Below are 21,727 nucleotides of genomic sequence, written 5' to 3' on the forward strand. Positions count from 1 at the left end.
GATCATAACATCACCCAAAATTGGAATAGACGCTGACATATTGAAATGTTGACATCGATTAAATTCAAGATCATCTAGGGATTTATCAACAGACTTTAAGATTGATTTGTATACGCAAACCAAGTGTGCTAGAAGTCAAACTAAAGAATGGATCAACACGTTTGGCTACATTAAAGATTGCTCACATCGAGATTCACAAGGCTTTCAAAACATAACGGCAACACGAAGCGAAACGTACACCAATTGCTTCAAAGACAAAGCTATACCACTATAGACGAAAGATCACAGACGATACCGGGTACAATCTTTAGGAAAAGAGCAAAAGTGATATATAATCAGTCGTTGACAATCAAATTTAGGGGAAAATATATCCTAAATGAGAGTATTCCAAGTGAGTTGACATCCACTATCCTCCAAATACGAAATACTGCCATATGGTTATGATGTTTCCTCTATATTGGTAGTGCGCCGTAATGGGTTCAGGAGGAGTAGGTAAATCAGCTATAACAGTAAGGTTCATCAATGGATCTTATCTAGAATGGTATGATCCCACGAGTGAGTTGAACAAATCTGATGGGAAGAAGGAATATCGAAGCTGATCGGAAGATGATTTGGCTGTGATTGCAAAAACAGTCGAAGATTCTTGTTCGTACAGTCTAGCTGTCTCCTTCGATCGATGATGAACAGCTGATAGAGAAGAGACTGATTACAGATCGTAAACAGTTTAGTGTGGATAGCCAACCTTGTTTACTTGAGATATTGGATACAGGTCAGTTAGTACTATACTCCTCTCCTCGTTGCTGCTGTGTGTAGACTTAGATTGACCCTTGATGATACCTATTCTATATATACAGCCGGCATAGATCAGTACCTAACATTAAATGATATGTTCATACGCGAATCAGAAGGTTTCGTCTTAGTATTTTCGTGAGTAGGGTCATGCAAATTAATCTTACTCGATCCGATCCCCAAGTAGACTCTGAGGGATGTATGTATGACGGACGAAGCTGATATCAATACCGTTCTCTCCTACTCAAAGCCTGTGTCAAAGAGATACATTCGAAGAGATCATACGTACCTACGAAGCTATAAGGCGTATCAAATTACCAGAGGGTAATCAAATCGTACCGTTGGTGATAGTAGGGAGTGAGTACAAAAACCCTTTTCAAGATGAATTCGGAAGAAAACAAGATAATAATGATGTCCAACTGTTCTTTTCTCACGTAATAGATAAATCAGATTTGATAGATGAAAGAGAAGTAGATGCTACCGAAGCTGAGAAACTAGCTATGGAATGGAAATGCAGTTATTACGAGACTTCAGCGGTGAGTAATTTCTGCAGATTGCGTCGGTTCACCTCACCCACAAGAAGAGTCAACGTCATCAAAAGTCAAAGAGAAAGATATGATAGAGTGGATGAAAGGCAGACAGAATGGAAAGGTACCATGATGCAGAGAAAGAAAGAAAGAGGAACCTTTTATTTGATCTTTCGTACAAGCAATATACTGATATTCTGGTATGGTATGTATTTAGCGAACATCAACCAACATCTCACCGGTGTTCGAAGATATAGTCCGTCAGTTACGTCGTAATGACCTGATACGCAGACAGGAGAGGGAGAGGGATCCGAATCATAGTAAGAGGAAGAGAATGAAAAGTAAGAAGTGCATTATCTTGTAAGCGGGGTGAAAACGATATTGGAGATGAGATACTGGTTGGAATTCTACACAAGTATATGAATATGAAACATAGACAAATGGTATAATGATAAATGTCGTTAAGGATATACAGTACCTGTGGATATGTACAAAGATGGATACACGAGATTGAAACTAAGACAATGCATCAATTTAATGACATCTCCAGCGATCTGACATAGGTAGTATTTGTCTGATATCAATGATCAACACCAATGCATAGTTTGAAAGAAAAGGTGGTGTATATATATATGGAAAGATACGACGAAAAACATGTTTACCAACCATTCTAATGAGATCTAACTTTCTCTCTTCGTCCACTTGAATCTATCAATCTATTGTCTCTACTTCCTTTTTTTCTACCACTACACCTACACTTAATCCTTCTTAACCTTCCTACTTCCATCCTTGTTCATCACCATACTGATCCACTTCAACACCTCATCCATCACGATGACAGGAGCTGAGATCACCAAAACCGCGATCCATTCTTCCCTGTTCAATGCGGTGATCCTAAACATGGTTCGGAAGAATGGTACATAGAGAATCATGAAGTGTAATGCCATTGAGAGAGCAATTGAAGCGACGAGGTAAGGGTTGGTCCATAATGGCAATACGAACAGTGATTCGTTCTCCGATAAAGAATTACAAGCGTTGAACATTTCGATTACAACTAAAATCGAAAGTGAGACGGTCGTTGCTCGCATGGAGGGGAGACCGGTGAACATCGAACAATCGAGGTGAGGGAAGGCAGAAGAACATTGATGGAAATGAGTCTGTGAGATGGTTTTATACAATTAGCTTATGAACAATCATATGAAAAAGCAGTACCACTGTGATGACCTATATATCCGATGAAGGGGACAACTCACCAATTCGTGGAAACTGATCTGTGGACCAGCAGAGTAAAACATGAACCACCACGCATATCCAAATACCGTTGCCGCACCGACATACGTCCCAATCACCATATATCTAAAGAACAGCCATCCTCCGACCAAAGGTTCCTTCGATGATCTAGGTGGAGTTCGCATAATCTGATGATCTGGAGGATTAAATCCCAATGCAGTAGCTGGTAAACCATCCGTGATCAGGTTGACCCAAAGAAGTTGAACGGGGATTAACGCTTCCGGCATCCCAAGTAAGACAGTCAAGAAGATCGATACTACTTCACCGATATTTGACGAGATCAAATATCGGATGAATTGTTTGGTATTGTTATAAATTGCTCGACCTTCTTCAACGGCTTTCTCAATAGTTGCGAAATTATCGGTGGCCAATACCATATCAGCAGCGAGTTTCGCTACGTCTGTTCCTGAACCCATGGCAATTCCGATATCCGCTTTCTTCAATGCGGGAGCATCATTTACTCCATCTCCTGTCATGGCTACTACCAGACCTAAACCTTGGAGCAAATCGACCAGTTGAGATTTATGTGTAGGTTCGGTTCTTGAGAACAAAGAGGCCCTTTGAACAGCTAGGATCTTCTCTTCTTGTGATAACGCATCAAGCTCTTTTCCAGTGTACGATTTACCAGTTAAATCTTCATCTTTACCAAAGACGCCAATCTCTCTGCAGATCGTCTCAGCCGTGTTCTTGTTATCTCCAGTGATGACGATGGTTCTGATTCCGGCAGTTCGACATTTCGCAATGGCATCTCTGACCTCGGGTCGAGGTGGGTCGAGCATTCCTACCAGTCCGACAAAAGTCATATCCCTTTCGAATTTCACATAATCCTCAGCAGAGTTGGTCTTGTAGTGGGAAACATCGTTATCAGATTCGTCGACATAGGCGAGAGCGAGAGTTCGAAGACCTTTGTGACCGTATTCGAGTTGTTTCTCAGCGAGCTTGGTTCGAAGCTCAGAGGTGAGTTCGGATACACCGGAAGGGAGGACGACCTTGCTGCATCTTTCAATGACAGATTCAGGTGCACCTTTGACGAGAAGTGAGGTACCGGAGGGAGATTGGGCGAGGACAGACATGGATTTTCGATCACGAGTAAATTCAAAGGTCAATACTCGCTTGACTCGGGTTTCGTAGTGATCGTTGACAGCAGTAGCTCGAGCTTGAGGGCCAAGATTGGCAAGACCAGTGTTGAACGAATCGGAATCAGAAGCGAGCTTTTCGACAAGGACTTTGAGAGCAGCCTCGGTAGGTTCACCAACGTTTGTGTATGTATCAGATTCCTGAAATGACTATGTCAGCTAGAATTTTTTGCTTAATGCTTAGTCCACTCACAGCATGATAAGCGATCTTGGCATCATTGCAGATAGCACTAATCTCGACAAGCTTGTTGACAGGAGCGGTTCTCACAGCAGTCTTCTCGGCTTGTTGACCATCAAGAGTAGTGATAGAGCCAGTAGGAGCGAAAGTCGTACCGCCAACTTGGTATTCGGCAAAACCAGCACCATCACAAGTGAGGAATCGAGCGACACTCATTTGATTGGTGGTGAGAGTACCTGAACATGATCGTCAGCTCAACAGGCACCGAAGACACGATGAAGGAAGCTGACTCACCAGTCTTATCTGAACAAATGACATTTGTACAACCCAAAGTCTCTACACTAGGCAAATTCCTAACGATAGCACCTCTTTTAGCCATCTTCTTAGTTCCTAAAGCGAGACAAGCGGTAATGACAGCAGCGAGACCTTCGGGGATAGCGGCGACTGCAAGGGCGACAGCAATCTTGAGGTAGTAGATAGCACCGCTGAGCCAACCATGATGACTTGGATCATTGAAATGACGGATATTAACTAGCCAGACGAGAATACAGATCACCGAGATGACCTTGGCGAGTTGATCTCCGAAATCATCCAACTTTCGTTTCAATGGAGTCTTCTCTTCCTCTTCGTCGTCCTTGGAGATACTCGAATGGATAGCACCAATGGCTGTTCTTGAACCAGTTAAAGCGACTACAGCTTTCGCCGCACCGTTGACAACAGTCGTTCCGGAGAAAAGCATATTGACCATATCTTGCTTGACGGCAGCTTGATCTTTGACGACTCCCTCGGATTTACCAACAGACATTGATTCTCCCGTTAACATAGCTTGGTCGACTCGGAATGATGATGATGAGAAGGACAATATTCGACAGTCGGCGGGTATACGATCACCGACGTGGACGGAAATGATATCTCCTGGTACGAGTTCGGAAGCGGGTACTTTGGCTAATCGTCCGGAACGTATCACCGAAGCTTCATCTGGAGAATACTCTCTAAGTGCCTGTGGGGGTGATAACAGATATTAGCTCACGATTGGTGGGATAGCTGAGTAAGCGATATCTCTACTCACATCAATAGCCTTTTCAGCATTGGTTTCCTGCACCACACCGACTGTAGCGTTGGCGATCAATATCAACAAGATGACAGAAGGTTCCACGAAAGCTGTCAACCATGATCCTCCAGGTTCCGATACATCTTCAAAGAGTGCTAAAACGAATGATACGACTGCTGAACCGAGGAGGATAAGGACTAGTTGATCTTTGAATTGAGCAATGATGAGCTTGAAGAGGGAAGTGGGGGGTGATTCTGGTAGGGCTATAAGCGTAGTGAGTCAGTCATGATCATGTTGTATCGATACCTTTGTCTACCGCCCTACGACTACCTGACCATGACAGCCCTTGCGAGCCGAATCACTCACAGTTCTCTCCGTAAGCCTCCCTATTCCTCTTCACCTGCTCTTCTGTTAAACCAGTCTCAGCGTTGGTCCCGAAGTACGCGAGGGCATCTTCCGGTGTGAACGTCCAAGCATTCGCCAACATCTCGATGGCGTGATGAGCGGATCAACGAGAACAAAGGAGGGGCGAGTGAGATGATTGATAGTCGCCAAGTCCAGCTATCGTATCTGTTTTTATCGCTTCACGAGTCGACAGAAAATGGTTGGAATCGTTTCTGCGAAACCTCCAATGGTCTGCTGAGTTCGATGGTGGCCTGAATTATGTAAGTACAATGACTGGACTGAGCTGCTATGAGCTTGTGTTCAGAGAGATATTGAGAAAGAAAAGTCTAGAAAAGGTGTGTGTAACAGTAATCTTTTTTTTTCCAGATGCCACGTCGAAGAATTCATCGACACGTACGTTAAAGAACGTTCCTGTCTTCTTTCGGACATCACCGCTTCTTCCAACCCATGCAATCGTGGGAAAGTACGACGTAAATCAACCTCCACTCTGCAAGTGCCAGGCCCAGGCTGCCTTCGTACGAAGAGTTTGGGAGGAATGTCACCCTTATATAACCCACTTTCTCAACCTTTTCGTCCTTCTCTCACTCTGCATGTTCCTCTAGACATATCTTGCATTCTTGAATCAGACAGTGATACTATCCGAAATGGCTTCCACAACAGCAAAATACATTCCACCATGGCAACGAGCCGGATACACCCCCTCAACATCTTCCAACGACTTACCTCCCCCTAGACCAAGGTGGAATAACAGACCTACTCCCAAAGACCTATACTCTCAGACTGACCTTCTCAACATCTTCAATCATCCTCAAGACTCCACCTTGACCTTCTTCTCCTACTCTTTGCCTCCTCGACCCCCTCGACCAGAGTACGACCCTACCCACACACCCGAAAGTCTACCTCTCCCGCCTAGTCCACCTCCACCTGCCCCTCCTCACCCTTTGGGCTATCTCGTCAGCTACGTGGTACTCTTTGGAAACGCACATCCAGCATGGAACGAGGAGCATGAGCTCTGGACTCATACCAGTGCTGATAAGCTTATCGAGGATTATGAAGGGAAGAGGAGGAATTTTGATAGACCCATACCGGTGTTTAGATCTTGGAGAGGGCATGATCACAGAGGGGAATTTGAATTTATCGGATGGTGGTGAGTCAGCTAACAACTTAAGTGTTTTCGGAGAACATACACTCATAGCTGACTGTCTAACAATGATCCTCAGGAAGATGGACTCGCTTGAAATTGTCCAGCCGCAATCGGACGAATTGAAGAGAATGATGAAGGAGAAAGAGAAGAGTAAGGGTGAGTGTATACCAGTTTGATCAGTCATTGCGTTCAAAATATACATCATACTGATTTTTCACACTTCATCAATCAGGATACGGTCGAAATGGACGAACAGCATCTGCATGGGCCGAATCCCTCTCTACTCAATGGATCAAGCTCAAATTCATCAAAACCACCGAAACTTTGAAAGAACCAAAGGAGTTGGGCGAGAAGGAGGGAGGAAAGTATCTTTTATCAGTTGGCAACCTCGATGAAGAATTGAAGGATCTAGAGCGATCCAAAGAGAGTGGTGATTGATTGATCATAGGTTGCGCCCTAGGTTGTGTGATACCAGATGAGAAACCAAATTAACGATTAATGATATTCATGAATTTGATGAGAGATCTGTGTAGGTTGGCTTTGTGAGACATCCTTTTTCTCACAACGATACGGCTTGTCAACTCCGCAGTCGAGACTCGTGTAGTAAATCATTTGTACATGCGAGCATGACTAGTCACATCATCTTTCTGATGCAATATCTGTTTTCATTTCCACTTCATTTCCTCCCCACTCGTATCGTATCTACCATACACAATCTCCACTCTCCATATTCAATATGTCTAATCCATACCAAAGAACCCAACTTGAGTGAGGAGTTGAAGGTTCTGAGGGAGTATGAGAGTGGTGTATGGAAGGTTGAGAATGGATCGAGATGATCAAGATCAAGGGAAAATGATTTGTGACAGGTTAAGAGATATAAAGAATTGGTAAAAGGAAATGCTGAATTATTTATCATGTTCATAATCAACATAAGTAACTGCTTATCAGTAGATGGAATTAGTAAGTAAATACCATCAGGCTTAGTATCATACATACCCTAGAAGTAGAATATTATACGTATCATATGCGAAATCACTATTCTATACCATACCTACCCTATACCATCTACGCATAATACGATACCTAATTAATAGTATATCCACCATCCACTACCCAGCTTGCCCCTTGCACGAAACTTGCTTTCTCCGAGCTTAGGAACACGACGACATCGGCAACTTCTTCAGGTGTACCCATCCTCTTCATCGGTGCGATGTTGATTGATTCGGTAAGATCCATTGGAGCTTGTAAGTCCTTTTCACCTTCTTTGAGAGCTGGTCGAAGGGCGTTGTCCGTCATGGGAGTGTGGATTATTCCTAGATGCAAGTGCCATCAGTATCTTTATGTGGTGGAGTGTACACTTGTAGCTGAAGGAGGCGAAGAGGAGGGTAAATAACTCACCTGGACATACAGCGTTGACTCTGATCTGGTACGGTGATGCATCAATTGCGTCGCAGCGTGTTAAGCCCATTACGGCTGATTTGGAAGCGCAGTATATAGCTGAAGAAGCACGAGCATCGTCATCATGGGTAGTGTTGACATCGACCACAAGGCGATGCACATCCTTGAATCACCCAAGTTGCTGTAGGTAGATGGAATACAGTGTAATATCGTAGACTCTGATAAACTCACGAGCATCAGGTCTTCCTACCACTCCCAACTGACTAGCAATATTAACAATACTACCTCTCTGTCTCCTTACTCCCTCTAAACCATCTTTACTGGGTATTTCTTGGGACTTCATTATCTCTAATTCCTTCTTTGAACAATACCATAACGCTCTATAGTTAATCCCAGTGATCTTATCGAAATCACTCATCTCACTTTGATCAGAAGGTTTGTTGTTCCCCGATATCCCCGCGCAATTCACCGCATAATCTAATCTACCATATTTACTTTTCACTTCATTGAATAGATGGTCCATAAAAGATGTACTTGATATATCACCGTCGATAGATAGGATCTCACATCTGCTTGAATCAGAAGCTGAATTGATAGAACTTATAGTTTGATCCAAGCCTTTTCTGTTTATATCTGTCAAGACGAGCTTGGTTATGCCTGATGATGCGAAGGCTCGGGAGATTGCAGCGCCGATACCTATACCATGAAGTGCGAACATTCAGCTTCGGAGATGTGGAGACTGGATGTTTGGGAGTTGTCAGTTTGAAGGATTCAGGACTCACCACAACCACCTGCACCTGTGATAAGAGCTACACCGGATAACATACTGTTTTCTTCTTCTGTCTTTTCGTTGTCCTTGATCTGGTTAGCAAGTCGTTGAGAGCAGATGATGTGCAAGGGAAAGTGACAGATCACGAAGTTGGGTATAAACAGTATAATGAAGTGAAAGTGATAATCAACGTTTCGTTGTGAGGGGATTCCATTAATTGCTATCTTATCGCGTCGAGCAAAGTATTGCCGGACCCAGCGTTCCGGTCATTTTCCCGAAATTGACCATGGTACTGGCACATATGATAGGCGATCATTCTTCACTCTGAGTTGATATGGAGGCGTCTCAGAGTTCACTCGAGCTATGCGAGTTTCCATGATGATGATTCGACCATGCTACTAAGAACGACGATGAAAGAGACTTCACCGTCTTCGACTCGTTGTCCATCATGTAATTCAACATTATTGTTGCTGATCCGGATTATCCGGAGTTGGAACGAGTACTCGTACAGCTTACTACGCGTCTGCGCGTATCAAACGATTGCCGACATCACCAATTGCAATTGCACTGCTGTCCACTAAATGCTCTCTCATCCGATGTGTTTCACTATGATAAACGAGACGACCGTTACCGCGGGCAGCACTATAAGCTTGTTGACCCATCCTACCATGAATATCAATGGACAATAAGCAAGAAGAAGGTAAACTCCTGCGATGCTTGGCACTGCGAAGACAACCAACTGAGCTTCGGAGATATACGACTAGGCTGTGTACCATGTTGATTGATGTTCTACCTGTGCTAGCACTAACAATACGATATGAGCCATAAGCCAAATTCAAATTGGGGATCAAGGATCCAAAAAGGACGACAACACCTTTGAGCATCAAACTCGATCATCACTTGACATCACTCATTCTTCTTATCACATCATCTCGTCTCCTCTTATACCTCCGTCTCTGACTCTTACCTGTACTTACCATTCGCCACCTTGCGAGACTCCTGTGGATCTTCATCGACGAGATACACAACTCACAACTCATTATGTCACCTCTCCCCATCGATCCCACATTAGATCCGACGTTACATTACATCCCTAGAAGAGCGGTTGCCGAGACCCTCACGCCAAACGATACTCAGAAGTGAGCTAAACAGGTATCTTTATCCAACAACAGCTGACTGACAAGATGTGGAATAGGATAACCTTGATCGTAGCTGGGTGTTATGTGCTGGCTATTGGAATATGTGAGTGTTTCCTTCCTGGGCAAGGCGTGACTTGGCGGAGTTTGCTGACGGAGTTGAGGAATTATATAGTGGTAAGCTGTCGAAATGGGCCTCTATTCATAGCGAGCAGCCAGCTTATCTGATTCATTGTATTAATTTCATTGTTATAGTGGTAAGTACAGCTGGAGATGTGATGAGTGAGAAGCAACTTGCTGAGCTGACCCACCTCTGTAACGTATAGGCATGGTCAGTTAAGATGTCCTCGATAGCCTTCAGAAACCAAGCAACTGATGTGGATACATCTCCTCTTGGATAGTACCGATACTGGAGAAGATCATATACCCATTCAAATTACTCGTAAGTTGTTTCTTTACAATTCTGCTTACGCTAATACCTGTCTCACACTTAGACCGTAGGAATGCACGAAATGTCAGTACTTTGTCGTCTCACCTTCCTTTTCAAAACGTATCAGTAATCCTCGATACTGATCCCTTTGCTTTGATGATCACAGGTCGCATGCACTTGCTGGCGTAAGTTTCGGTATTCCTTCATGACTTGTGGATTCATGCTGATGTCAACCCAAAGATTCTGACCTGCGCAACAGTCGAGAAGATCACGGTGAGCTGCATGGACAGGGGGTCTTTTTATGTTAGCTCATTCCACTGAACAGCTCGATCCTCAAGAAGGCGGTTCGACAAGAATGAGAGGCGGTATACCTGCTGTGAGCTGTCCAATCCTGCTTTTGCAATGTGAATAAGCTGACTCTTTCGCTTTTAGATTACACTCCCAGCGGGATATCTAGGATCATCTTTCATTGGAGCAGCATTGATAGCTTGCGTACGTATCAGCTCATCATGATCCGAAAAAGTTGGATATATCGTTCAAGCTGATGTACTATTTTTCAGGGCTTCGACACCAACGCATCCAAAGTGGCATGTCTGATCCTGGCTTTCTTCTGGATATTGACCCTTTGGTGGGTGAGATCAAGTTGGGTAGCTTGGGCTACTATCGCTCTCATGGCTGGTCTGATTGTCGTGAGTTTGGTATTCGATAACCGATCAGCTCTCATGACCTCCCAGGATGTAAGCTGACTCTTGTGAGGTATAGATCACTTGGCTAGTAGCTCATTCAGTCGCATTGAGATTTCTAATCCTCTTTATAGGTGTCATGTCATGCCTTTATGCTATCGTGAGTCAGCTGGGTTCTCACGTAATTTTCAATTGTGCAACCACAGCTGATGATCTTGTTGATGTATTTGCCATGAATAGTGGGATATCGTCGATGTAAGCTAGTATCACATCGCCCTTCCAAGCTAGCTGATGCCAATCCGATCATTTCAGGACACCCTAGCCAGAAAGGTGAACACCTCGGACGCATCGGAGTATGCCAATCTCATAGGATGTTGTGGATCGCGGTTCTGGGGTCAGTTGCATCTTTCATATCCTCGCCTTCAATCAATTGGCTTGGTGATTCAGCTGATACTGACTGGTGAATATAGGAGCATTCTGGTTGATCATCTCTTGCGCATGTGAGTGTCTTTTCTCTGCATGAGCCGATAGTGAATGAGGGATTTGACCGTCTTACATACGCGCGAAATAGTCTTCGCTGTCGGTATACTAGTGGGTATAGCAGCTTTCAAAGACGACTGGGATACCCAAGCTGCCAGAGCCGATGATTTCCTGGGAGGTGGGTGATCACAGTGTATTGCTATGACTCAACTATGATTAATAGATTTGATTCATGACAGGTACACCATAAGCTTCCATCATTGAGGTCGTTACCATCAATATGGATAGTGTTGCTTATATACTACTGTGCGTTGTTTTCATGCATATGTGACTATCAAGCAGATATCACCATCACTTGACTCTCTATTCCGATAGAACCTCCCCCGAGCATTATAACGTATTAGCTCCTCCACGTTTACCGTTCTACTGTAAGACGAAGTAATTCCTAAATCCCTAAATCAACAAAACATTCTGCACATACTCCGCCGCAATACCCAACCAAACAAGTCCACCGGTGATATACCCATTCGAGCAGAACTTCCTCCAGCAATCCGCCCTATCATCAAAATTGACAGTTATAGTCTGCCAAGCCAAATGAGCTGCTGTAGCTCCACATGAAATCATATAATATAATGGACCCATCCCCGCGAGGTGACCTGTGAGGGTTAACATCGATACGAAGGTGGTGTAAAGTACTGAAATCACTGTACGGGAGTTATCGGGGAATCGAAGTGCCATGGATTTTACACCTGCTTTTACATCGTCCAACTTGTCCTGTCACGATGAACGATAGCCCTGTCAGTTCACATTCATCGGACTGCTTTCTGGGTGATGAACCCACCTGATGAGCGTATATCAGATCATATGCTATTCCCCAGGCTATACCACCGAGATACATCGGAGCAGTAATCGTCCAATCTGTTACGCCGGCTACGGCTGACCAACCGAGGAAAATACCCCAGTTGAATGTCATTCCTACGATGTGAAACAGGATATCAGCATAATGAACTCGAAGCAATCTAAAACAAGCAGAGGGGACAGAGGAAAGGGAGAAAGGGGTTAGTACAATTTGTACCGTACAAGATAGTGCGATTGCGAATTCATACTACGTATGGTTCATTGCACGGTGAGATGCATAAAGGTTTTAAGATGTACTTACCAAATACAACTTGAGGATAATACGTTATCCTCTTCATGAAAGGGTATAACACGACTAAAGATAACGATGACGCCCCCAGGACAATTCTGAGTTCGAGTCTGAATTAGCACGTATCCTATCATGGATCCGACCGAGTCGAAGTGATTTTGAAAGGTGGAAAACATTGACATTGTGGGATTTAGACACTCACGAATACCAATTCAGCTGAGTGAGCACAGCCAACCCAGCTGATAATTGTAAACCCAAAAATGACAATGCCTGGAACTGCGTGACGTCTCCAGAAGCTAAAGGTCGTGATTTCGTACGGTCTGGAAGAGACATAGTTGCGTGATCAATCAGCTCAGCGGGATTTACAAGCTGATGTGGTGTGGAATGCATGGGTACTCACCCACTTTTGCATCCATCTTGGCATCCCACATATCATTGATCGTACATCCTGCTCCCCGCATGATCAACGCTCCCAATCCGAATAAGCTGATGTAGAACAATGGTGTGGTGATGGGAAGGTGGAGGAGGGTGGAAGCCATCGTTATTGACCAGGCTAGAATCAAAAGGGTAGAACAGAAGAAGTCGTGGATCAGTATATGTTCACACTTTACAGTTCCATCAATCACATTTGGTATGTAGTGTTTGATGCGGGCGGATAGTCATTCCTGAAAAGACCCGCTCCGAAGTGGATCTAATCCCCTCCCACTCTGTTCTCTGTCCTCTCTCGTACACGCCGTATCACCCGAGCAAAGAGATACTCACTGCATGGCCAAAACAATAACAGCGTCCCTATGGGTTTATCTATCCTCGTCAACGCCAAATAAGGCTTAGCGGGTGATGCCCATCTCGGTAAATTGTCCAAAATACTTTTAGGTGCAGGTTCGCTGAGGGGAGACTGAGGATGGATGATTTCAGATGTTACTGAGGGATGAGGTGCATTGGAATCCTTTCGGGTAATCTGTGATGGGGAAGAAGGAATGTTGGTGTTGGTGTCGAATGATGGACGAGTGGTCGACAAGAGTCGTATTGAGGATGATGACGAGGGTCGTGTTAATCTAGAGCTGGACGCGAAGGTCGGGCGGAAAGATGGGTTGAAGAATGATTTTTGGAAAGAACGACTGGTAGAGCACCTTGTTAATGAGGGTAGCATCTTGAGGGAAGTTGTCTCAACGAGTAATCCAGGAAGGTGGGAGTTGTAAAAGGATGAATAAATGGATAGAAAGATGTACAGAAATTTCAGATAACATGTCTACGAGTGAATACGAGTGAATAGGTCGTGCCTGGGAGACGACCGACAATGGACCGCCGATAGACGGTGACTAAGGGCTGGAATGTATAACTTATGCATACATAGAAATAGTCATGTATACTGTTCTCAATGGGATCGCATTAGATCTTAGCAAGGATGAGCGTCTTGGGTATATAGATGCATTGGTATGGTTTCACTATCATTACAATCTTCGATACTGTATATTCACTTCTTCCCCTCCTTCTGTATTGAAGATGTTTACTTCTTAGCTTCTTTCGCCTCTGCATTGATAAAAAGTATCAGCTATAGTCTTTCCATTGATGAATGAATGAGCTTACCTCGCCTCGTAGCGTCCTCCAACAACGTGGTGTCAACCGACCTAGCTGCCATCCTGACGTATCGGACCACTGAACCTCGGATGAAACAGTTTTTCACGGCGAGCTGTAGTATGGAACAGTGGGAGTTAGCAGACCACTACATTGGGGTGGTTTGTTAGGATTCGTTGGGTAGACAACGGATAAACGGGGCTTCAGAACACTGATTGTCGCCAATGTTTCCTTGTCGTTCACCAATATTCGGCGACCATTTACCGACTGACACTCCTTGTCCACTACGAACCTTCTTCTCCTACTACTATTGTCATCTTTTCGAGACAGACCGCCTGTCGTGGTTCCGACTGCATGGTAACATGAGAACCCCCAACTCACCATATGAGGATGTCTTTCAGGATCTTCCACCGAAATACCATCTAACCGAATATTCAAGAATCTGTAAAGTTCAGAGATACAAGTCAGTAATGCAAGTCTCCAAGCGATCATTCTGTATATACGCGCGAGAGTCAGAATGCTCGTCCACAAGAACGATAAGATGCAGGATGCCACGAGAGCCTGTAGCCTGTGATTAAGATCTAGCTCTCTTATCCTCCTTGTCAAGATTCTCATTTCAATCCCCTCTCCATTTCTAAAATGATAACGCCGATGATTGCGAAAGTTGGACTTACTGATCAACTGATTTCAAAGTACCCGTTATTGAGAGATCATTCTTTAGTTCGACAGTTATCACCTGATCCGTGAGAGTTTTGAAGAATCTATATAAATAGCCGATAATCTCAGTTAGTATCGCATCTCCGCGTCTTTTTTCCACAGATTCTCAGAGATCTAATCCTAGTCCTCGAGGGGTGTAGTTGATCGATGCAATCATTCTTCTTTGGCAAGATTCGGGGAGGAAGACGATCTTGACGTGTGACAGTTGAACAAGACTCACGAGAAGATCAACTGTTTCAATGTCAGCTTAGCCAGCACGATACGAGGAAAGCATGGGGCTGAGGATATAGCTTACCATCTTGAGAAGAGGGACACGTCCAAGATGTGTTGAATGGATTGTATATAAATGCCTATATTATCGTTGGGTATAATCTTATGATATGCACTTGACATTCAACGGACAACATTGATCATTCATTACACCTAACATCCAGACGCTCATATCAGCTGTAACAAGAGAATGACACGTCATTGCAGAACACGTGGTTTCATCCCGGTAAATCTCACTTCGAGAGTCAAAAGTTGATAGTTGCTTCGATTTTGAACAGATGTCCATCATTATCACTCTTTGGTGCAGTGTAGATAGACCCTTCATACAGCTGACTAGGTCATATAATCAACATGGCTGATCTACCCAAGAATGGGGAATCCTCGACGTCGATATCGACCCCGAAAGACGGGTTGATAACCCTCTATTTGGTCAATGGCGTAGCGACAGTATGGGATGCTCAAGGTGGGTTATCCTCTCCCATGTCTCTCTCATCAGCCCAATGAGGCAGATCATCCGTATTTGTATTCGTGGAGATAATTTCCCCTTTGAGAGGCTATATAGCTGAGATTGTCTTATGATGGAATAGTCGCTGCCACCCTACATTGCATACATAACATCTCAGGTCTAAGAGCAGGCACATTACCAGGTGTATCTCAGCAGAATGGGTTTCTGGGACTGCCCTTGACGTTGATGAAAGAAGAGACGGCGTATCTGGTCCAACAAGGTATGTATCATCTACTATATTACTATAGCTCCAGCGTCAAGAGTCGATGTCTTATCATCGTCATCTCGCCACACCTTTCAGGCGCTGAAGCACAAGTATGAAAGTTCAAAGCTAATGGCCTACCTCCTTGCATAGGCATAGCCCACCTCGTCCCTCTGCCTTCTTTCCCCACTCTACCAACAGCGGATGATATCTCCCAGCACACCGCCAAGCGTATTGAGCGGATACGCAAGCTCGAGCAGCACGCTAGAGACTTGGAGGAAGAAAGGCAGAAATTGTCAAGTCAAGCATTCGAAAAGGGAGGAGAGAAAGCTAGAGCAAAGAGGGAAGCTAGGGCAAGGGCCAAAGCTGAGAAAGAGAGGGAGCAGAAGTTGAGAGAACATGATGGTCTATTTGGAGATGATACCACTGCAACAACAAGTATACAAGAATCAACGATCGATATACCACCCTCTGTTAAACTTGAAGATACTGTGACTACCCCAGCTACTCCTTCTGGATCTATACCTAAAGATTCACCTGGACATTTCCTTACCATTCCCTCTCATCCTCCCATCCCTTCTTCAATCCAATCCATTCAACCTATAACATCCATTCCCCACCCCTTGTTTCCCTTCCCAGTTACTCCGAGGGACACAGCGCTATTGGACGTATTCACGACGTTGCAGAAAAGAGGATATAGGATGGGCCTTGGACCGAGATTTGGTGGAGAATATCTGATATATCCAGGGGATTATCTGAGGTATCACGCTCATTTTACTAGTCAGGTGATCGTACGGGACGAACCGATCAAACCCTCTGAGCTTGTTGCGTGGGGGAGGTTGGGGACTGGTACGAAGAAAGCTGGATTACTTTGTTGTTGGACCGATGATGCAACGAATACCAGATTAAGGGAAGGCCAAGAGAACGAAGAAGAAAAGGAAGAGGAAGAGGGAGGAGTGGAATTTTATAGTTTAGAATGGGCAAACTTCGGATAGATCATTGTACTAATCATATATACATATATATGTTATAATTTATTTATATGTATGTATACATACCTTTCTGTGTTAATGATCGTTCATCTCGGTCAATGTGATATAGCGATCATTTGATGGGTACAGTAAATTCATCAGCTCAGATATCGCATGAGGACGAACTTCTTGTTTTTGCCCTGCGTGTGACATGTGACATGTGATATCTGATCGCAGCGATATAACAGATACATTCACATCAACCTTCATTCCACCACTATCCCAAAAAATGGGAGTGATGAATTAATGACGAAGAGAGTGATTTAAAACAGAGTTAAAAGAAATTTTCCAGCCAGATGGATAAAAGACCATAGGTAATACCATGTATATAAAGTCAATGAAAGAAGAAGACAAGAACAAGTTTTGTGATATATATATATGTTGTTTTGAAACTACTACTATAATTTATGCTTTGAGCAAGGTGTGAAAGAATAAATAGATCAATGAACATAAAGCATAATCATGAACTGAATGTCAATAGTAAGAGGTCCAGGAGATGAGTGATTCGATTAAGCGGGATAGGTAGAAGTGAAATAAGGATGTTGTAATGCCCGTTTAGCTATATGAGTTTCAAGTGGAAAGTTCAGCTTTATTAATCAACTAGTGACGTGAGGAATAACAAGCTATGAGATCGAGATATCGATTTGGTATCTGAATGAGAGGGATAAACATGATGGATGTGACGACTCCTTACCTGAAATTCTATGAGCGGGATCGTAGATCAAAGACTGAGCCAAAAGATCCAATCCATTATCGTCCAACCCTTTAACGGCAGATTTCAGATCGACGGCATTCCATTGTGGGAAAGTGGGCTTGTAATCTGGTAAAGCTCTTACACCTGGCCATACGTCTTCGTCGGGTGTTCCAAGCACTCTGCGGTGTCAAGATAGTAAAGTGTCAGCGATGTGATGTCTGCATGAGTCAAAGACATCTAGCAAAGTCCTTTGAATGGAAGAAAAGGACGATATTCATTTCCGATGAAGGTGTTTGTATTGTGATATCCGAAGAACAGATAGTGAGAGAAATGATAGACTTACCGGAAGATTCTGAAGATCTCATCAATTTCCGAATCTCCAGGGAAGAGGGGTTGTCTCATTGCCATCTCAGCGAAGATACATCCAACGGACCACATATCAATCGCAGTTGAATAATGTCTTGAACCAAGTAATACCTCTGGTGCTCTGTACCAAAGTGTGACTACCTATATATCATTCCATCAATCACAGAAAGATGAGTATAGATCTTATGAGACGATCATGGGGTTGACGAGTTACTCACCTCGTGGGTATAAGTTCTTAGAGGGATGCCAAAAGCTCTAGCTAAACCGAAATCGGCGATCTTAAGATTACCTTCTTTGTTGATCAATAAATTTTGAGGTTTTAAATCTCGATGAAGAATTCGATGGGCGTGGCAGTAATAAAGACCTTTGACGAGTTGGTAGGTGAATTTCTGTATAGGAAACGTAAGAATCAACCGTTAGCATCCTGCAGTCTAACAAAGAGCGATGAACTATCGTATGTAAAACAAACGTGACATTTGGACTCACTTTGACCATAGTGGGCCCCAGTCCATCTTTATCACCTATGGTATCCATATACTTCTTTAAATCCATATCGAGGAATTCAAATACCAGATATAACTTGGCATCTGAATGCACAATATCTAAGAGTCTATATTACACAGACACATCAGCATAAAGAGAAATTTGAAGGAAAGAGACGGTGTTAAATTCAACCCACTTCACAATATTGTCATCTTTACTTAATTCTTTCAGCAAGCTAATTTCCCTAATCGACGTGGATGGTACCCCTTCATCTTCAGCTTCTAATCTGATTTTCTTCAATGCGACTAGATTACCACTAGATAGATCTCGAGCTTTGTATACTACACCGTATGTACCTGTACATAATAACGAAAGTGGTGTAAGTTTTCCACTAACATTGGCAAGACCACAGAAGTGAAGAGAAGGATGAGAAATGAAGAATCCAGCCTGATAGCTTCAAGTCTGGTATGCTACCCTCTCGGCAGGTATGGTTGATCAATTGTGCGACTTGTACGAGAAGTTCACGATCGTCGAACCATTTCTCTTCACTCACCTTCTCCGATCTTCTCGAGTTTTGTATAATTGTCTAAAGACATGTTGGCTGTAGAGTCGGATTGGAGTGGGAGGTCTCGGATCTGGTAGGCCGGATACGAGCCAGTTACAGTGGGAAGTGAGAAGTAGGATAAGCAAATGGAGATGGATTCCTACGAGTAGTCGTTTCTCGCTGATCCGAGGTTGAATGATAGTGTCAGGAGTTTAGAGTTGTATTTACTGACCGCCGATCCGCACAAGCCCCAGTTATTCTATTTCTATCGAATGTGAGCTGTCTTGTAGTGATAATCAGATTGATTCGTCAATTGTCAATGCGGGTATCGTATGAATATGAATGAATTGGTTGTCTGTTGAATGTTTCGTTGGATGCAGATGTTTCGTTCAAATCCAATGCAACCAACAATCCGACGCGTTCTTCTCCCTTTTACCCCGCATCTTCACCACGTGTGCAGGCCAGCCAAACGCGGGGTAACGAGTGAACCAGTTCATCAGCCAAAATAAATCATATATGACAGCTCTTCCTACCTTCCTGCCTTCCTTCCTTGCTTGTCAAGCACCCGAGCAAACGACATGTCCATCTCATACTCCTGCTCTCACCTGGATTCCCCACACGCCCCTCTCCCACCCTCCTACCCATCTTCATCATCCTCGTACCATCGATTAGACAGACTGTACTTCTGCGAGGAGTGTGATGCAGTAAGATGTGATCAGTGCGTCGCAATCGAAATAGCAAGCTATTTCTGCCCGAATTGTCTGTTCGATGTTCCTTCTGCGAATGTAAGAGCGGATAAAAATAGGTATGTACGTCTCGGCTTGGTCTCGCATTGTCTCTTCGTAAAGTATAGCTGATATGTGTCTATCATGACATGTAGATGTGCCAGATCATGTTTCTCTTGTCCCACTTGCGAATCCAGCCTATCTATCCAAGCTTCCGATCAGCCCTCTGAAAGTGGGCAACCTGGTGCGCCATATACTCTAGTCTGCTCGGGATGTAAATGGAGCAGTAAAGAGGTAGGATGGAATTTTGAAAAACCTACTGGTATAGCTTGTGAGTCCACCACACATCAACCAAATAATCGCTGTCTTCGAAGTAGCTGACTTGTCATTGCTGTAATGGTATGTTTTATGTTGATAGTACAATTACAGAAGATGAATACCCAGAGTGAGATTGTACAAAACGAACTTGACTCATTGAAAGATCATTTGGAATCGTACATGTCTCTGTCAACTTCAAATACCACAACCTCCGCGCCATCTTCTGTACGATCCATTAGAAACCCTTCAAGACAGATATCTCACCTTACGCAGATGGCTCAGAAGGCTTTACATCGGGATGTGGGCGGTATGGTAGCCTATTCAGCTAGGGTAAAGAGACCTTCAACAACCAAAGAAGGGGAGAAAAAGAAGTATGGATGGGACGAGTTGGCTGTTTACGAGGCTAAGGAGAACTGGAGGAAAGATGGTATGGGATCTTCTCCAAATCAGGTTGATGTCATGAGAGAGTTAGGAGAAAGTGGAGCAGATGGGGTGGCTGAATTAGGGAAGAGATGGGGTAAGAGCTGGGATGCGGTAAAGATGACTAGGTGAGTCGTCGTGAGCCGTTGATCACTTTGATTGGTATTTTCGCTGAGGGGCTTCTGCATTGTCTTCTTAGAGATGTCCTACCACAACGCATACCTCTACAGACCAAATTGACCAAACGATGTCCACATCCCAACTGCCGTCATCTGCTTATACAACCCGATACGAAGAGTGTACGGATGAAGATCAAGATGGTAGCTGCCAACTATCTACCTTTAATTGAAATTGGTCGACGAAGACGCAGATTACCAAGTAACGATATTGCAGAGATGCCAGAGCCGGAAGGAATGGCTTCTGAAGAATTGGAAAGACGAAGGAGGGAAAGAAGACGTGCGAGGGGTGGAATACTCAACAAAGAAGAGGATGAATCGATGGAATCACCTTTGAAATCAGGAGAAACTTATTCCTTCCAGTTGGCTCTGACTAATCCATTATATGATCCTATCCAAATTCGACTAACTCGACCCAATTCTGCATCATCTTACTCCTCGCAGGAAAGGTGTAATGTAATTATACCGACACCGCATTTCACCATCAACGCTTTGAAAGATGCCTGGGCGTATGACGAGGAATATGAAGATGATGGGAACAATGATTTCCTCATGGGTGGAAGTGAAGCTGGATTCAGTGAGGAGGGAACTACCACCACCACAACAGGAGGAGCCGGTGGGACGATAGGGAAGAAATCGAGACTAAGTATTTTAGGTGGGGGATCGAGTACGAAGAAAGATCGAGGTAGGGATAGAGAGAATGGAGTAGAGAAAAAATCGAATACGAGTAAAGTGAATCTCGATATTGAGATTTTACCGAATGCTCGTAAAGGGGATACAATCAAGTTTGATCTGGAAGTTAGATATACGTACAGATCTGATGAGATGACTACACCGACTGATACGGAGGGAAAAGCGAAGGGAGGGAAGAAGGAGGAATATAAGAATTTCACTTTTTGGATTAGGGTTGATTTGGGTCGAGTGGAGTGATGATGGGTAGATATGTACTGATGTCCATGATGAAATTACGAAGTATCATGCATCTCCTCGTCCGCTGTGTAGATAGTATGCATGTACAGTAGTGATCTCATGCATCACATAGCGTCGGCATCGCTATAAAGTGATTACAGATTTATGATTTTACTGTGCCACGCGTAGAGTGTCATCCAACATTCAGTAGTAACGCGAACAGGTCAAG

The 21,727-nt window shown here is 43.8% G+C and overlaps 10 protein-coding genes across 10 annotated transcripts; 5 read left to right on the plus strand and 5 right to left on the minus strand.

The window, feature by feature from the left end:
- Positions 1 to 376: 376 nt before the first annotated feature.
- On the plus strand, positions 377 to 1,680 carry L199_000900 (uncharacterized protein; the record flags this gene model as incomplete). The annotated part of the gene is made up of 7 exons (XM_064886658.1): positions 377 to 391; positions 465 to 555; positions 713 to 769; positions 855 to 927; positions 1,040 to 1,146; positions 1,231 to 1,325; positions 1,534 to 1,680. 7 exons carry the CDS (start codon positions 377 to 379, stop codon positions 1,678 to 1,680), a joined length of 585 nt encoding a protein of 194 aa, XP_064742730.1.
- A 394-nt stretch (positions 1,681 to 2,074) lies between these two features.
- On the minus strand, positions 2,075 to 5,458 carry L199_000901 (potassium/sodium efflux P-type ATPase, fungal-type; the record flags this gene model as incomplete). Its single annotated transcript, XM_064886659.1, has 6 exons — positions 2,075 to 2,473; positions 2,570 to 3,883; positions 3,936 to 4,156; positions 4,215 to 4,920; positions 4,990 to 5,234; positions 5,338 to 5,458. The coding sequence occupies 6 exons, from the start codon at positions 5,456 to 5,458 to the stop codon at positions 2,075 to 2,077; spliced, it is 3,006 nt and encodes a 1,001-aa protein (XP_064742731.1).
- Positions 5,459 to 6,020: 562 nt separating this feature from the next.
- Positions 6,021 to 6,958, plus strand: L199_000902 (uncharacterized protein; the record flags this gene model as incomplete). Its single annotated transcript, XM_064886660.1, has 3 exons — positions 6,021 to 6,523; positions 6,597 to 6,676; positions 6,753 to 6,958. 3 exons carry the CDS (start codon positions 6,021 to 6,023, stop codon positions 6,956 to 6,958), a joined length of 789 nt encoding a protein of 262 aa, XP_064742732.1.
- A 645-nt stretch (positions 6,959 to 7,603) lies between these two features.
- On the minus strand, positions 7,604 to 8,743 carry L199_000903 (uncharacterized protein; the record flags this gene model as incomplete). Its single annotated transcript, XM_064886661.1, has 4 exons — positions 7,604 to 7,833; positions 7,919 to 8,017; positions 8,150 to 8,614; positions 8,701 to 8,743. The coding sequence occupies 4 exons, from the start codon at positions 8,741 to 8,743 to the stop codon at positions 7,604 to 7,606; spliced, it is 837 nt and encodes a 278-aa protein (XP_064742733.1).
- Positions 8,744 to 9,728: 985 nt separating this feature from the next.
- On the plus strand, positions 9,729 to 11,602 carry L199_000904 (uncharacterized protein; the record flags this gene model as incomplete). Its single annotated transcript, XM_064886662.1, has 14 exons — positions 9,729 to 9,826; positions 9,883 to 9,929; positions 10,225 to 10,265; positions 10,318 to 10,337; positions 10,420 to 10,438; positions 10,494 to 10,526; positions 10,579 to 10,629; positions 10,686 to 10,745; positions 10,814 to 10,942; positions 11,016 to 11,096; positions 11,177 to 11,191; positions 11,249 to 11,330; positions 11,407 to 11,436; positions 11,508 to 11,602. The coding sequence occupies 14 exons, from the start codon at positions 9,729 to 9,731 to the stop codon at positions 11,600 to 11,602; spliced, it is 801 nt and encodes a 266-aa protein (XP_064742734.1).
- A 267-nt stretch (positions 11,603 to 11,869) lies between these two features.
- L199_000905 (4-hydroxybenzoate polyprenyl transferase) lies at positions 11,870 to 13,713 on the minus strand (the record flags this gene model as incomplete). The annotated part of the gene is made up of 6 exons (XM_064886663.1): positions 11,870 to 12,190; positions 12,258 to 12,391; positions 12,576 to 12,661; positions 12,766 to 12,883; positions 12,964 to 13,116; positions 13,326 to 13,713. The coding sequence occupies 6 exons, from the start codon at positions 13,711 to 13,713 to the stop codon at positions 11,870 to 11,872; spliced, it is 1,200 nt and encodes a 399-aa protein (XP_064742735.1).
- A 357-nt stretch (positions 13,714 to 14,070) lies between these two features.
- L199_000906 (uncharacterized protein) lies at positions 14,071 to 15,153 on the minus strand (the record flags this gene model as incomplete). Its single annotated transcript, XM_064886664.1, has 6 exons — positions 14,071 to 14,093; positions 14,151 to 14,253; positions 14,520 to 14,580; positions 14,813 to 14,899; positions 15,076 to 15,086; positions 15,151 to 15,153. The coding sequence occupies 6 exons, from the start codon at positions 15,151 to 15,153 to the stop codon at positions 14,071 to 14,073; spliced, it is 288 nt and encodes a 95-aa protein (XP_064742736.1).
- A 323-nt stretch (positions 15,154 to 15,476) lies between these two features.
- On the plus strand, positions 15,477 to 16,827 carry L199_000907 (uncharacterized protein; the record flags this gene model as incomplete). The annotated part of the gene is made up of 3 exons (XM_064886665.1): positions 15,477 to 15,588; positions 15,713 to 15,850; positions 15,986 to 16,827. 3 exons carry the CDS (start codon positions 15,477 to 15,479, stop codon positions 16,825 to 16,827), a joined length of 1,092 nt encoding a protein of 363 aa, XP_064742737.1.
- Positions 16,828 to 17,372: 545 nt separating this feature from the next.
- L199_000908 (cyclin-dependent kinase 1) lies at positions 17,373 to 19,002 on the minus strand (the record flags this gene model as incomplete). Its single annotated transcript, XM_064886666.1, has 7 exons — positions 17,373 to 17,422; positions 17,558 to 17,736; positions 17,901 to 18,064; positions 18,142 to 18,312; positions 18,410 to 18,533; positions 18,603 to 18,762; positions 18,960 to 19,002. 7 exons carry the CDS (start codon positions 19,000 to 19,002, stop codon positions 17,373 to 17,375), a joined length of 891 nt encoding a protein of 296 aa, XP_064742738.1.
- A 526-nt stretch (positions 19,003 to 19,528) lies between these two features.
- Positions 19,529 to 21,519, plus strand: L199_000909 (uncharacterized protein; the record flags this gene model as incomplete). Its single annotated transcript, XM_064886667.1, has 4 exons — positions 19,529 to 19,755; positions 19,831 to 20,006; positions 20,094 to 20,541; positions 20,613 to 21,519. The coding sequence occupies 4 exons, from the start codon at positions 19,529 to 19,531 to the stop codon at positions 21,517 to 21,519; spliced, it is 1,758 nt and encodes a 585-aa protein (XP_064742739.1).
- Between the last annotated feature and the right edge of the window lie 208 nt (positions 21,520 to 21,727).

The sequence above is a fragment of the Kwoniella botswanensis genome, chromosome 1, assembly GCF_036426115.1.
Source record: "Kwoniella botswanensis chromosome 1, complete sequence".
NCBI lineage: Eukaryota > Fungi > Basidiomycota > Tremellomycetes > Tremellales > Cryptococcaceae > Kwoniella > Kwoniella botswanensis.